We start from the raw sequence: 15273 nt of genomic DNA on the forward strand, positions 1-15273 counted from the left end.
CGCAGCGTGGAGGACAGGGTCACAGAGCCAGCTCTTCTCACAGGGCCTCTCCTAAACCAGTACCTTGGCAAATTTCCTCAGAAATATTGCCCAGCGCTTTCCCCACACTTGTGAAGGCTGAAAGGCCGAGCCCACCTCCTTCAGGTGTCTCCAGAGTCCATCCTCCCCCAGAGCACGCACATTCACCGGGCTGTGAGCCTGGCTCTGAGGGCAGCAGCCGCAGGGCAAGTGTCCCGCGAGGGGACCAGAGCATCAGCTTTTGCCCCCGATGCTTTCTGCCCCGTGCGTGGACACAGAACGGTGCCACGGCGTCCTCCTGCCCGTCACCTTTCGGGCGGCCACCTGTGGAACCGATGCACTCAAAAAACGCCGGGGACGGCTGTCGGCTGGAGCTGCCAAGCGGGAGAGATTCGGAGAGGCTCCGACGGCCGGCAGCACAGCGCAGGGCACCCCGCTGTCCCCCGGCCCAAGCCTCCCGCTCCGCCTCGGCCCCTCCGCCGAGCCCCCGTCCCGGCTCCGTCCCCCCGCGCCCGGCGCACCGGCAGCCGCCTGTCCCACGGCGATTCCCGACGGCGCCCGGCCCGGGCAGCCCGGCCCCGGGGCTGCGGCGGGGCTCGGCGGGGCGCCCGGCCCGGCCCCCGCCCCGCCCCGCCTCGGGGGCCCCGGACGGCATCGCCCGGCGCCGTCTGGGGCCGGGGCCGGGACTGGCGGGGCGGGGCGGGGCGGAGGGGGGGGGTGGGGGGAGCGGCGGGCGCCGCCGGCGGGGCCCGGGGGATGCCCTGCCTCCCCCGCCATGCCGGAGCGGCGCGGGGGCCTCGCCTTCCCCCCGGCCCGCCGCCCCCCGGCACTCCTCCCCCGCCCCGAGGAGGCCAGCTCGCCAGAGCCGCCCCGGGGCCGGGCGGGACCGCAGCGCCGCGGCGGGGCCCCGGGCCGGCCGCCCCATGCACCCGCCCGCCGCCCCGCTCGCCATGGCCGAGGGCGCCTTCTCGCTGTCCGCTCCGGCGGCGCGGAGCCCCGGGGGGAACCCGTCGAGGCTGCACAGCATCGAGGCCATCCTGGGGTTCACCAAGGAGGACGGGCTGCTGGGCCCCTTCCCGCCCGACGGCAGCGGCGGCAGCGCCAAGGAGGCGGAGAGGCGGGGGGGCCGGCTCTGCCTGCCCAAGGTGCCCGGGGACCCGCCGCCGGCCGAGCCCCCGGGCCGCGCCGAGCGCTTCCAAGGTGAGCGGGGCGGCCGGGCGGGCGGGGGGCTCCCCTCCGCGCCCCCGGGCGAGCCCCGCGGGGAGACCGCCCCCCCGGTGACCGCCCGTCTCCCCCTCCCAGAGCCCTACTGCCCCGGCAGCGCCAGCCCCGAGCTGCCCGCCGGCAGCGGCGGCGAGGGGAAGCCGTCGGAGGAGGAGCAGCCCAAGAAGAAGCACCGGCGGAACCGCACCACCTTCACCACCTACCAGCTCCACGAGCTGGAGCGCGCCTTCGAGAAGTCCCACTACCCCGACGTGTACAGCCGGGAGGAGCTGGCCATGAAGGTCAACCTGCCCGAGGTCCGCGTCCAGGTAACGCCCGACCCGCACCGCGCTCCGCCAGCCCCGCCGCCGGCAGCCCCGCACACGGCCCGGCCCGGCGCAGCCCCGCGTTCCCGGCGCCGGGAGCCCCCCGGCCCGGCGTGTGCCCCCGCTCCCCGCTACCGGAGCCCCGTGAACCCAGCCCGGCCCCCGCCCCGCTACCCCCGGCCGGTGCGCGGCTGAGCGGCCCCACGGCCGCCGCCGGGCGTCCCTGCGGCTGCCGCCGGCCGCACGGCCCCGACGTTCCGGACCGGCACGGACGGCGGGACACCGCGCAGCCCGCGGCCGTTTTCCGTCCGGCAGCCGCGGCCGTCAGCGCCGCTGCCCTTTGCCTGGTGTGTCCCGGCCCGGGGCAGCCGAGGCCGCGGTGCGCCGGGAGGCGGCTAGCGGGTGGCCAGCGGGCAGCTAGCGGATGGCTAGCGGATGGCTAGCGAGCAGGCGGGCCGGCCCCGCAGCTGGTCTCTCCCCACGCTGCTTTCCCCCGGCGCCGCTCCCCGCTGAGCCCGGGGCTGCCGAGCCCGGCTGAACCCGCTCCTGCCCCGGCATCTGCGGGTCCATCGTGTCACCGGCTTCGTTCCGTGTGCGCCCGGGGGAGAGCCTCTGTCCTGCCTGGCACGGCACCGCCATGCTGCCCTAACGCGGCTGTGCTTGCAGGTGTGGTTTCAGAACAGACGGGCCAAGTGGAGGCGGCAGGAGAAGCTGGAGGTGACCTCCATGAAGCTGCAGGACTCGCCCATCCTCTCCTTCAACCGCTCGCCCCAGGCAACCCCCATGGGTCCCCTCAGCAGCAACCTGCCCCTGGAGACGTGGCTGAGCCCGCCGGTGCCCAGCAGCACGGCCCTGCAGACCCTGCCCGGCTTCGTGGCCTCGCCGCAGAGCCTGCCCGGCAGCTACACGCCGCCGCCGTTCCTGAACTCTCCGGCAGTGACCCACGCGCTGCAGCCCCTGGGGGCCATGGGGCCACCGCCGCCTTACCAGTGCGGGGCCACCTTTGTGGACAAGTTCCCCTTGGACGAGGCAGACCCGCGCAACACCAGCATTGCCGCCTTGCGGATGAAAGCCAAGGAGCACATCCAGTCCATTGGAAAACCCTGGCAGACAATCTGAACTCCCTCCTCAGCGCCTGGGAGAATCCCGCAGGGAAGGCCAGTCCCGGGATGACCATGGGACACCCTCGCCCTGTTCCGGCTCCCCTGGACGGCCGGGCACGGCAGGGCTGTCCCTTGTACCAGCCTTTCCCCCACGCCTTGACTTGCTTTGTGTTTTGCTGTCCTTTTAACTCCCTTTTCCACATGCCCTGCAGAGTTAGGGGCCCGATCATAGCTTAGGAAAACAAATCTCTTGCGCTCCCTGCTTGGCTGGGCGCCGTAGTCGCAATAAAAGCTGCCGTAGGGTGACGCGCTGTGTGAGGTGCCGGGGAACCAAGGCCCGCGTTGCCTGGGAAGGGTTTTCTGCTTTGGCACCGTGGAGCGGCACGACCTGCGTGAAGGCTGTGCACCGTCTCTCTGCACCCCGGTGTGGCGCAGAGGGGTGTGAGAGGCCTGGCCGTGGCCCTCCTCCTGCCCCCCCCAGCAGCAGGACCCTGCTCCAACTGGGGGCTGCAGCCCCACGGCAGGAGTGCACCAGCTAGGGGCGTCCCCATTCGGAAAGGGGGGAACGCAGCCGTGGCAGTCGCTGGGCTGCTCTTGTGGGGCAGCCCCAGGTTGGGACGGGCTTTGCCCACCCCTGCCCCCCCGGTCCCCTTGCTGGTCCCTCGGAGAAGGGACCGGGAGGTGCCGCAGGGCCCCGTGCCCTGCAGCCCGCCTGCCCGTGGGGGGAACCGGCGGTAGCCGGTGGGGCACTGGGTGTCTGGAGCTGTTGGGGGGTGCTGCTGGCTGCGTCCTGCCCGGTGCAGCCCCCCGGGGCTGGCATGGTGCTGGGCCCTGCTCGCCCCCCGCCCACCCAGTGCCCATCGCCAAGCCGCCGAAACCAAAACTGCGGCATCTTTATTTTCCATTATCTCCGTTACTGCCTGTAATGGGGCTGAGAAGCTGTAATGAAACACCCCTTCTCCTCCGCTGGGCACGGGGTGCTCTACACACTCTGGAGGTTGTGGCAATTAACGTTTCTCATTAGGGAAGAGAGAAGGATGCACAAGCGCCCTCATTGTGTCCTGGGGATGATTCAATGCAGACTGGGAGACCTCTCCTTTCACCATTTCCCACTCGTTGTGGCCAGACAAAGGCTGGCATCTAATTATATTTTCACAATCTGTGCATATCTTTTAAGAGTCCTGTCAGAAACAAGTATGTCAGCTTTGTTCAGCTTCACTTCAGAGAGCTTTTTAACCTTAGACAGCAGTTTCTAAACATCCCTTCACAGCCTTGTCCACAGCAGCCCCCATCTATTGTCTGGAGAGCTTCTTTTACCGATAATAATAGGAATCGCTCTATTTTGAAAGGCCTTTTCCTCTCTCCCCGGCCTCGGCCTCCCTGCAGATCCAACCCGCCTCCCTGGACCGGAGCACACACTGTGCCTGGGACCCCAGGCTTCCCTTCCCAGAGCTCTGCTGGTCCAGGGGGGTGCAGGGAGCCCCAGTGAGTGGTCCCCACTGAATCAGGGGGGAACGTAGCCCTGTTGGGGCCAGCCCCCTCCTGCTGGGCTCTGGACCCGTCAGTGCCGCTCCGTGTGCCCGTGGTGGTGCCCAGCCTGCCCAGCATGCAGCTCTCTGCTTCCTTGGCAAAGTGCCGCGCCATCAGGAGAAGAAAGCACTGTCGCTGTCGGGACCAGGGAAATACCTTGCTAACTTCTAGTAAGGAGACCTGAGTAAAATTCTGGGGGGAAAGAGAACAAAACCTGTATTGCTTCAGCCTCTAGGTCTTATTCCAGCGGTGCTTTCACAGGGGAGCCTTGTTTGCATCACCGAGGATGCTGGGCTGGCAAGAAGGTGCATCTCCTCCAGTGGCTACAAGAGAAGGATGTCTCTTGGAGTGCTTGAGAAGTGCCTGCACGCCCCGGGCTGTGTCAGTGGGGGACACACACCGAGTGACTGCGGCTGGTCCATGCACTCGTCCTCCTGGGGAGCAGGAGCAATCCCGCTTGCCATGGCGTGGCTGCAGTCCAGCTGCGGCTCCGACGCTGACAGCCCTCCCGCCTGTGAGCATGTTTCGCTCTTGCCCAAAAGCGCTCACCTCTGTTTATTGCTCATCGTTAACAAGCAACTCCTCCAGATTTCAGTGGCGCTCTTCCACATTTTGACACTGCTGCCCTCCCTCCCTGTTGCTTCCAGTTCTTCTGTATCCTGTAAAGCCACTGGAGAGACCCCCCCCTGAGTTTTTGATGGACGCAGCGACCAGCGCTGACACTCGGTTCCCTGAGGGAGTCAAAGACTAACAGTAGATAACGACTCAGAGACAGGGCAGCAGAAGCAGCAGCTGAAGACACCTCTTTGCTCCTGATCCAACACCTGCGAGCAAAACCCGAACGATTATGTCAAGCTGGGGTGATTTATTGACATATTAAGTGGGTCTTTTGGTACACGTGAACCCTGTAACGGATAAACTGTGTGCAGTCATGTCCTTCAAGGAAAGCTATGAGTTTATTGCTAAAAATAAATATTTCAACCAGCTAAACATAAGTGGGCACAGACAGGTAAATAATTTTCAAAGCAATAAAGGGACAGAAGCACATGCAAACTCATATCTTTCTTGTGCCCTGCCTAGTTTTCTGTGTTTCTACACTTTCTTTCAAATTGTCCCATTCCATTTTAAAAGCTCATTTGTTCATTTTGTTGTAAATATCTTCTCCTTCTTAATTGGGTGCTGAGTCTAATAATCCTGCCTCGGCTTGTTAACTGTACAATAGCAGTCAGAGTTAATGACCCATTAGTGATTAATTCCTTAAACAGCATCTAATTGCTCACTGTAAAACCTTTTCTTAAAACTGGATTAAATCATCTAGATCCTTAACCACTTCTTTACTCTAACTTCGTTAAGGCTATTAGCCTGGCCTTTTCCGAGTGATCTATTTCTTCTTTTGCTTAGACTGTATTAGCAAGACAGTATTTTTAGTGTCTATATTTGACTTCTTTGCAACATCTGAAGCTCTAAGGAAAAGACTGCCAGTGACAGTATTAAGAAATATACTCCTTTGGAATGAGACAACTGCAGACGGTGACTGTCCTTACACTGACCATGGCCCACCACCGTTGGGAGAGGTGGAGGTGTAGGACAAGGTTCGTGAGCGGCTGTGACTACCCACGGAAGTGCGTAGGTGTCGGCAGGTGAAGCTGTAAATGCTTCTTAGAGTTTCCCAAGAGTAACTGGATCCTTGCTCAGTGTCCTGAATACGGGGCAGTGGGCAAGGGCTGGGACTCCTGTGAGGAGTGGAGATGGCTCCCTGGAGAGGAATCCTTGCTACTCTTCCGTGGGCGCAGAGCCCTGCTCCTGGGGCTACTGCACCTCCCCTCTTGACACAGGGCAAATGACTCATGGCGGGGGGGGGGGAACCTTGCTAGGGATGGAATGGAATGGAATGGAATGGAATGGAATGGAATGGAATGGAGGGCATGGAATGGAATGGAATGTCCTGTTTGCATTTGCTTCAAAGCTTTGGAAAAGCGAAATCAAATCACCATCTCTGCACCTACTTCATCTGTAGCAATGTCTTCGCTGGCAAATGAGGTTAATCCTGGGTGATTTCTCATTAAGATGTGAAATGCAGAGACTGTTTTTTGTGAGAAGTCTCCGTTAGGCCTGGCTGTCTTTGCCCAGCCCAGAAATCCCAGGCGTAACATACAGATGTGTAAGGTTTTGCAGAGGGCAGCAGCATGAGCTATGCAGGAGAGAAGGCAATTGCCATAAAGAGCTCTGAAGATCTCTGAATTAATAACTATGAGGAAATGCCATCATGAAACTCGGTCTCAATGGCATGATTTCTCAGCAGAAAGTGTATTCTAAGCTGTCTTCCTTCCCAGCCCTGTTCAAAATCCTGTCAGTATTCAAGAAAACCAGCAGAGACACCTGCCCTATTTAAGCCAAGGAGGGTTTTGGCACAGAGTTCAGCTCAGTGGCTTTCCAGCGGAGCGAGACTGGCTCTCTGTCCAGGGCTGACCCTCAGTCCCTGCTGGACGGGGTCAGGAGAAGCTGTCATCCCCTCTGGAGCTGTGGGACGGCTGAGTTTGCTCCACGGCCACGTCGGGTCACAGCCCCTGCGAGGTGAAAACACGCAGAGCTCGGTCACAAATTTCTGTTCTGAGCTGTTGGGGTTGAGGGCAATGCTGTTCCCTTCCTCTGTTGAGGACGTGTCAATGTCTGCAGGCGAGAGTTGAAGGCTCTTCTTTCCATCTGCCTCAGCTACATCTGACAAGGGTTTCAAGTAAGAACATTTAGTTACTTACTATTGAAAAATCTCACGTACTTGTTCAAAGCTCCTGGCTACACCTTTCTTCAGTTCAGTCTGTTGGGACATAATATGAAGTCCAACTCCCACAGGCATTAACTCAAGATGTTTCCCTTCAGCTATAGTGTTTTTGGGCTGGACACTCAGGCTCTTTCTTCTATACAGTCAGCATCTTCCCGTGTCACCGATGCTGTGGGTTATAAACCTTTAACAACTTCCTTCAGTGGTTCGCCCGCCACAGAGTACCCATTTACAAAATCCTATCATAGCAGAAAATAGTGGAATAAAACAAACAAAAGAGAGCAGAGCGAAAAGCTGGTTAGACCGGGACGCTGGTCACTCTGATAACATCACCCTTTTTTTCTGGTAGAATGAATATCGTGTCTCCTCTCTCTGAGCATCCCTGTGTTCTGCCAGTGCATGATGTGAAAATTGGCTGACATTTGGCAGTCATCCCTCTGTCATATGACATTTCTGCCCCGCTAAGAAGTGTGAAATCAGCTCTGAAATGTGTGGTTCTGTGTAGAAATGCGGTTAAAGTCAGCTGGGCAAGACATTCCAGAGACAGTTTAAACAGAGGCAGCAGAAATTTGGATGGAGGCAAGACGAGGTAAGAACTGAAGCTTTGGCCACCGCCACAGAAGGGAGAGTTGAGGTAAACGGGATGGTGTCCCACTGCTGACCAGCGCGGGCCGGTCAGATGTCCCTCCTCCGACTCCATCTCAGCAGAGGCGGGCGCAGGGAGTAAAAGAGAGGCCTCCGGGCAAATCCAGAGTGTCACCGAGGGTATGCTGGTTTGAAGCAATGCTTTTAAACAAAGGTCTCAGGCTCACCAGCAGCTTGTTCTTGCTCAAATGCCTTTGCATTGTCTGTCTTCGGGCAAGGTGGCACACAGGGACAAAACCAGAAAGGCAAAACTGAAAAAGATAAGCATTTTAAAGTTATAAAAATCCTGGGACAGCAATTAAGTACACTGGGTATTCCCTTTGGCTGGCATCCAACCATCCCATAGGTTGGGATGCTGAGATAAATCACATTTGTCCTGGAACTCAGAACATCTAAGGTGAGGCATGCAGGTAATCACTCGTCCTCTAATTGACTTTATACCCAACTGGCACCGCAGTGCCTTTTTCTCCACAGTTTTACCAGAGAAGACCTGCAGGCTTGACCGGAGTGCTGTGGAGTATTCCTTTGGGCATGGACTAGTCCTCACCTCCGTTTGCTGCCGCTCCGGGACTAAGTCAAGAGGAAATGAGAAGTGGGATTAGGATTGCGTAAGGGCGCGGGGATTAGCGGGACGGGCGTTACGTACCGATGCCGTGCGCGCTTCGGGGCAGCAGCCCGGCCTCCCGCACAGGTGCCAGGCCTCCGATTTGGGCAAGAAAAACCGCCTCTCGGTGAAGTCTGAACCCCGCCGTGCCCCGCTGATCCCGGGGGCGCCTCCCCGCGCCCCCCCGACGGCCGCAGGCCCACCGGCTGCTTCCCCGGGGCGGCGGGGCCGGCACCGGGCCGGTGACCGGCCCGGACGCCCAGCTCCCCCGCGGCTGCGGGCACGGGCGCCGCCCGGGTGGCACCGGGCACCGGGAGGAGCCGGGACGGCGGGCGGCGGGGCCGGGACGCGCCCTGCCGGTCGCCCGCCCCGCCCCGCCGGTCGCCCATCCGTGGTCCGAGGGCGCCCCCTGCTGGAGGCGGCCGGAGCAGACTGTGCCCGGGGTCCCCCCGGCTCCGCGGGGTTCGCAGCCGGACGGACCCTCGGCAGGTCCGGGGCCTCCGGCGCCTTGTGAGGGCCCCCGGGTTGGACAGGGCGCTTGCACCAACGCAGGCGTTTGTGCAAAAACACGCATGTGGCTAATTCACCTCCGCTTCACAGGGTGGGACGTCTGGAGGTCACCTTATCCAACCCCCCTGGTCAAGCAGGGTCACCTACAGACACGGTTGCCCAGGACCACATCCAGATGGCTTTTGACTCTCTCCAAGGAAGGGGACTCCGCCACCTAATCTGGGCAACCTGCGCCAGGGCTAAAGCCGCCCCCACAGTGACAGCGCGTTTCCTGATGCTCGGAGGTGCCCATTGCCTCTGGTCCTGACACCGGGTCACGGGGTATCACTGGAAAGAGCCTGGACCTCCCTTCTTTATACCCTCCCACCAGGTCTATTCATATAGCAAGACGCCCCCGAGCTTCTCTGCTCCAGGCTGAACAGCCGCAGCCCTTCCTCTGAAGAGAGGTGCTCCAGACCCATCATCATCCTTTGTGGCCCTTTGTTGGAGTCTCTCTCCAGTTTGCGCACATCCCTTTTGTACTGGGATGCTCAGAACTGGACACAGCACTGCAGGGGTGGCCTCACCAGTGCCGAGCAGCATCACCTCTTTACCCAGACCTGCTTCTCCTGCTCCGTTGAGCTGCGCATGTCGTCCTCACCATCTGGTCTGTCAGTGCTCTCCTTGGAGGAAGGGTGGCAGCACCTTCTCTCCTTGTCTGGGCCTCTGATGGCGTGACTGCCCAGGCCAGAGAGCAAGGAGCATGGCTCAGCTACAGTCTGCTGAGCCCCACAAAAGATGTCACCATCTCCTTCTCCTGGGAGGCAACGTTCTTCCTTTGGTCCCACGTGGACACACAATGGTACTGGACCTGCTCACACATGGTGAGGAGTGTGTGGTGGGAGCACATCGCCCGGAGGCAGAGTGTTTCTCAGCAGGTCTCGGGTATGGAAGCGCTTCTCCTGCCCTGTCCTTGGCCCACCGACATCTCGGGAGGGCAGCGGCAGCTTCCCTCTGCTGAAAAACCATCACAGACCAGGGAGCGATTCAAGAAGGAGAAGAGCTTCGGTGGAAAATGAATCATCCTGTCGTTTCTTTGTCACTAGCTGCGGCACAGCCCATTTCCATTCTACTAACTCAAATAAAAGTATAAACTCAGCCTTTTTATTGGTACTATTTATTGCGAATGTTGAAATGTCATGTGGTTTGGGACTAAGAGATGAACTGATTAGATAGGTAAGACGTATAATTAATTGGAAGACCCCTCCGTGACAATTATATATATCAAAGCCGTTCAGGTGAGAAAAATGCAACCTTGAAAATGAAGTGGAGAGTTTAGTCGTTGCTGAAACATACAAGAATATGTGTATTTAGATATTTTACACAAAGGAAATCTTGTTTACAGGAAAGAGACCTTGTTGGTTATCTGATACAATCAAGTGCTTGTGAAATATAGTCTCTTACGGAAAGTATTCCATTTCTTCATGATTTAGAGACCTTCTTTCAGCTTGGAGTGCTCTCTTTCATATTCACAACTTGAAGCAGATAGTCCATCATCTAATAAAAAGAGAAAAACATCGTTTATACTCCCGTCCTGAAAAAAGTAATTCACTAAGTTAATAAGCCTAATATATATCCCCTCTGTGTATTCACACAACACACACTTTCCTAATAATCTTTCCAAAACAGACCTCATTTGTCTTGGTTAGCGCAATAACCGCTGCCAAAGTACCGGGAAACTCATTCTCCCAAACAATTCTGTCTGCCATCTCATTTATATAGTGTCTCGTTAGTGTTAAAAAGCCAAGTCCTAGAAACAATTTAAGGCTTATTTTCCAACTTACTTTTACACTTAGGCCAACTTGCAGGAGAGATTTCCCTTCTGATCTTTAACTACTTTAACTGCAATTTATTCACAGAATAAAGAGCAGGCAAGATCTTCATTTGCCTGTTATTAATTGAAAACAGAGGACAATAACTCAAGTGCACCACTCGAAGCCTAATTCCCAGAACGATTATGTTCGTCTCTGGCTTTTCTGACCATTTGTGTGTGACAGCACTTCGCCTGCTCTGGGTGACTCTTATGGAAAGAATTTTCTTGTTCTTGAGAAACGTAGAGCGCAGTGTGAGCTTTAGCGGTGACTGATGCTCTGGATGAATTTGAGCTAACAAGCAAGACCCTGGATTGAGTTACCTGAAGTACGTGTCTGGATTTACTTCTCCAGCCTCTAGCTTTGGGGATTCCCGATCTTCAGTTTAAAATTCAAAGTTTAAATTAAATCAGCTAAATCTGAAAGAGTCCACGAAACAACATCCTCACAGCACCTTTCCTCCCGACGCAGCCGGTCCTGGCGTGCGTCCGGCAGACGGGCACCGGGGGCTGCAGACACCGAGAGAGACCCCTCACCCCGTGGTGGGTGTCTCCGCGAGCGCACCCTGGGTCTGGGGGGGTGGCAGCCCCTGGGCGGTGGCGTGCCCGTGGGACAGCTCTCCCACCAGTGGGCAGCAGGGCTCACGGTTCACCTCTTTTTGCTGACATTTCAATACCTCAATCCAAGAGGCCGTTTCACAGCCAACAGCGACCTGCTGTGAAAATGCTGCTGCTTCCTCCAAAACCAGCTTCTATTTCAAACTCCAACACAATGTGGCTGGAAAAGCATTTAACGCCAAGCACGAACTCCTCGTATGCGCTGCACCACCATCACGGTCAGCTCACTCTCCCCGGCCATCGCCTGCCGAGGCAGGTACATCGTGCCTGTACCCTCGTTAGCTGCGGTACGGCAGCACCTTAAACGAAGGTGTTGTCTAACCAAAGTTTGTGCAACAAGGACCCCCTCACATGCAGAAAAATCTACAGAATCACAATCCAAAGGTCATTCATGCTCTTGCATCGCTGTGTACGTGTGACTGAATTTCACATGTGCACCAGAATCTCACCTTTATAAATAAACGAGGTGCCCTTTATTTAAAATAACAATTATCATTATTAAAATGTTTAAGAAACAATCACAACCCTCCAAAAAGTAAAGCACATCCCTTTCGATCTTCAGGTCTTCTTCACCTGGAAGGCAGATCTCAAAATTAGCTTAACCTTCAGGTGCTGGGTTTTTACTTTCCGAAGTCAAAGGAGAAGCGATCCATCAAATCCTACCCCGGCTGCGGGTAACCAGGTGTCTGTGCCCAACAGCAGCAACCCTTACCGATTACTGTCACAATTATGTTTTACTTCACGATGGAGACAAAGTAACTGCTGAATGCTGGGAATTGAAAGTTCTACGGTAAAATGAGGTTCTGCGAGTTGTCATGTATCTCAGTCACATGAAAGACATGGTTTTTTTACTAACCATTGGAGAAATCTGGGCATTTAAGGCAATAATCTCGTTATTCCACATACATGTTCAATGTCTGACCACAAAAACGCGGATATTAATTTAGGGTAAAAGTACACGCATGTAGATATGATTCAACTTACTGGAGGCAGCTTTCAGCCTTCGCAAGTATGATTTATTGCCAGATACTTTCAGAAGTAAAAATATTTCCCTTTTTACATAGCATAACGGAGTTTGTTCATCTAATTTGATTACAAAGCTGCACACTGCAGAGCTGAAGATGAGGTAAATAGTTTTCTTTTTAGACAGTATAAATCACAGTTATTTTAAGCAACGCTGTCATAAAGCCATAGCCAGAAAGAAACCTATGGCCAGCATTCGTATCAGTGCTGTAAGAGACTTAAATCAGGGCTTTATTTAACGGGTAATATTTTTACCCATATTCAAGTCAAAACCAAAGCATTCACTGACTTCACTGGACTTCATCTCAGGAGGAACACTGGGCTGAAGTTAGCCCAGGAATATTAATGACACCGTATTACAGTAGAATATGGGAAGAAAAAAAATCTGCCCATTAATGTCTTTGAGGGGGCATATTAATCTTTTTATTCTATTTCAATGTCACCCACAAGAATTCTGCAGCTCTATCAACATTACTGTACCTGGTGCATTATAAAGTTTTCCAGTAAATTCTGCAATTTACATTATGTCGTTGAGCCCCTGATTACTTTCTGTAAAACCTCACCGATACCCTTCCAAGTGCCTTTTGTAGGATTTTTCCAAAGGAATAGGGGCAAATCTGTTGCTGTCTCGTGAAATGGTGCGAGCGAGTTCATCAGCCTGAGGAAAGAAGCGGTGGGTCCCAGGCACCCACGGGAGCTTCTCAGTAGCCACAGACTCATTTTGCAAGACCACCAACGACCGCAGCAGTGGCCGGCACCACCGGCCGGGGGGGAAAGAGCTGCGTGAGGCAAAGACGGAGCTGGGAACAGAGGAAACTCTCCCACCGGTCGCTCTGTCCACTCGTGGGCAACCTCACAGGCCAGACGAGGGAACAGCAGCCAGAACGGCCACTGAGGGAGACGCTCGACAGGATGCGGCTTTATACACAATTTGCCTTCTCTGGGCAAATCTTTCCCTCTGGGCTCACACCTGGTTCTCACACCAGCTTGTTTTTGCTGGGTTAATACAGAACTCGGGGCTGATGTGCTCATCGGAGCGTGAAGTGCTGGAGAAGAGAAGGATGGAACGACCAAGCAACTTGAAGGGAATGCAGACACTGAAATCTGCGTCAAGCTTGCTGAGTTTATGCCCAGTATCAAATTAATTCATAAAAAGTACTGTCTGTGAGTGACAATCTGTAACCAAGAGCAGAGCCTTACTTTTAGGAATGACCCGTGCGCGAGACGCATTTCTGCTACTTTTCTGGACAATCCACAAATTAGAGGAAGCTGATATGTTACCGTAAAATTAAGTGGGAATATATGGAGGGTTTTTTACAGGTTTTATCTTACTTACGTCTTTCCAGCTGCTATTGTCATCTGTCTCCCATGTGTTCCTGGTATACCAGGGAAGCCCTCCTTTTAAAAAGTGAGCACTTTTATTTTCATTCCCTTCCAGCAGCCGTAGCAAATATTTTGAGATTTCTTGCCACTGCAGGTAGTCTTCCAGCTGCTTGATATTTTCAGGTAATGCTGAAAAAGGGGTCTTGTTTTCTTCTTCGTAAGCATAAGGAAAATCTCCAGTGCTCTTTTTCCCCATTAAATGTCCTGTAAGAACAATGACGGTAGCATGAAATTAACCAAAACAGGTATAGATACGATTGTTCCAACATCAGCTGGGAGTTGTTACTGACTGATATTTTGGAGAGAAGGGAAGGGGTTAGATGCTGAAGCACAACTGGGATCGGAGATTTTGTGACCAGGTCACACACACAATTAATTTCCTCTGTCTCTTACGCTACGTTGTCAGAGAAGATGTTGCTGACACCAGGACAGAGATGACAAGCATTTTACCAGGAGAGGCACCCGTTAAGACTTGCTGGAGTAAGAAGTGAGTGGAGAAGTGTTAAGTTTTAGATTTTCCCTGCCTTGACGCGGGATGTAGGGAACCGTAACCCTATGTTCCAGTGCCTTTCTAGGAGCTGAACTGGAGCCACTTTTGGTGCACCGTGCCTTACTGTCACGGGAGCTGGCTTCGGGCTGCAAAGGAGGCCACTGGGAAAGGGAGGGGGACAGGCGGCACCAGAGAAGCCTCCCCAGTCCAGGCTGATCGCCCGGGCCCCGGCTGGACCAGGGCCCCCCGAGGTGCTGGCTGCGCCCCGGGGGGCTGGGGGTCCCGCCCGGCTGCCGTCGGGCTTGGGTTCGGGTTCCCGATCTCTGCCGGAAGGCAGCGGTAGGAAGCAACCGCCGAACGAACGCGTCAAGGAGAGCGGGGAAAGCCGCGGTACCCCGCACCCTCTGCCCCGCACACGGGCGGGGTGCCGGGCCGGCGGACCCCGGGGATCGCCCCGGCCGCCCCCGGGCAGCGCACGGGGCCCGGCGCCGCCGGCCGGTACCGAGGAGCGACCGTCGGGGACGCGCTCCGGCGGCTCCGGGGCGCGGAGCCGAGCGGCACCGGCGGGGCGACCGGCACCGCGGGGCGGCTCCGCCGGTAGCCCGGCGCGGCGGCGACGGCTACAGTCGCAACCCCGTCCTGTCCCCGCGCTGTCCCGGGAGGCACGGAGAGCCGTCGGGGCGAGGCGCGGCCGGTACCGGCCGGAGGGAGGGGGGTCCGGTGCGGCGGCGGAGCGTCCAGCCGCGGCGGGGACGGGGCGGGCGGGCGGCGGGGACGGCGACTTACCCACAGCCCAGTGGCTGCCGCGGGGGTAGATCTTGGTGAGCCCGGGGGACCCGCCGGGCTGCAGCGGGGCCGCGCCGCCCTGAGCCGCCAGCAGCGCCAGCGCCAGCAGCGGCAAAGCTCCGGGACGCCGGGGGCCACCGCCGCCGCCCATCCTACCGCTGCCGGTGCCGCCGCCGGTGCCGCCGCCGGTGCCGCCGAGCCGCCCTCCGGCTCCGTCTGGGCGAAGCGCTGCCGCCGCCGCCCCCCATTTATACGGAGCCGGGACCGGGCGAGAGCGGAGCTCCAGCGCCTGACGCCTCCTCGCGGGGACGGGGATGCGGCCGCCCCCGGCCCCCCGTGGGTGGCTACCGGCAGCCCCGGCCCCCCCGCCCGCCTCCCCGCTCCCGGCGGGGGGGCGGCGGCCCCG

At 57.1% G+C, this 15273-nt stretch overlaps 2 protein-coding genes across 3 annotated transcripts; one reads left to right on the forward strand and one right to left on the reverse strand.

Moving 5' to 3' along the window:
* The first annotated feature begins 941 nt into the window (after positions 1-941).
* LOC141477385 (retinal homeobox protein Rx2) lies at positions 942-2666 on the forward strand. 2 transcript variants are annotated; one of them, XM_074166539.1, is made up of 3 exons: positions 942-1239; positions 1321-1550; positions 2214-2666. In XM_074166539.1, the coding sequence occupies exons 1-3, from the start codon at positions 942-944 to the stop codon at positions 2664-2666; spliced, it is 981 nt and encodes a 326-aa protein (XP_074022640.1). The 2 variants fall into 2 exon arrangements, with proteins under 2 accessions (XP_074022640.1, XP_074022641.1); XM_074166540.1 differs by having other exon boundaries at positions 942-1218.
* A 7534-nt stretch (positions 2667-10200) lies between these two features.
* LOC141477532 (gastrin-releasing peptide-like) lies at positions 10201-15018 on the reverse strand. Its single transcript, XM_074166737.1, has 3 exons — positions 14868-15018; positions 13545-13795; positions 10201-10254 (listed from the first exon to the last, which is right to left on the reverse strand). Exons 1-3 carry the CDS (start codon positions 15016-15018, stop codon positions 10201-10203), a joined length of 456 nt encoding a protein of 151 aa, XP_074022838.1.
* Between the last annotated feature and the right edge of the window lie 255 nt (positions 15019-15273).

This window comes from Numenius arquata, chromosome Z, assembly GCF_964106895.1.
Source record: "Numenius arquata chromosome Z, bNumArq3.hap1.1, whole genome shotgun sequence".
Classification (NCBI taxonomy): domain Eukaryota; kingdom Metazoa; phylum Chordata; class Aves; order Charadriiformes; family Scolopacidae; genus Numenius; species Numenius arquata.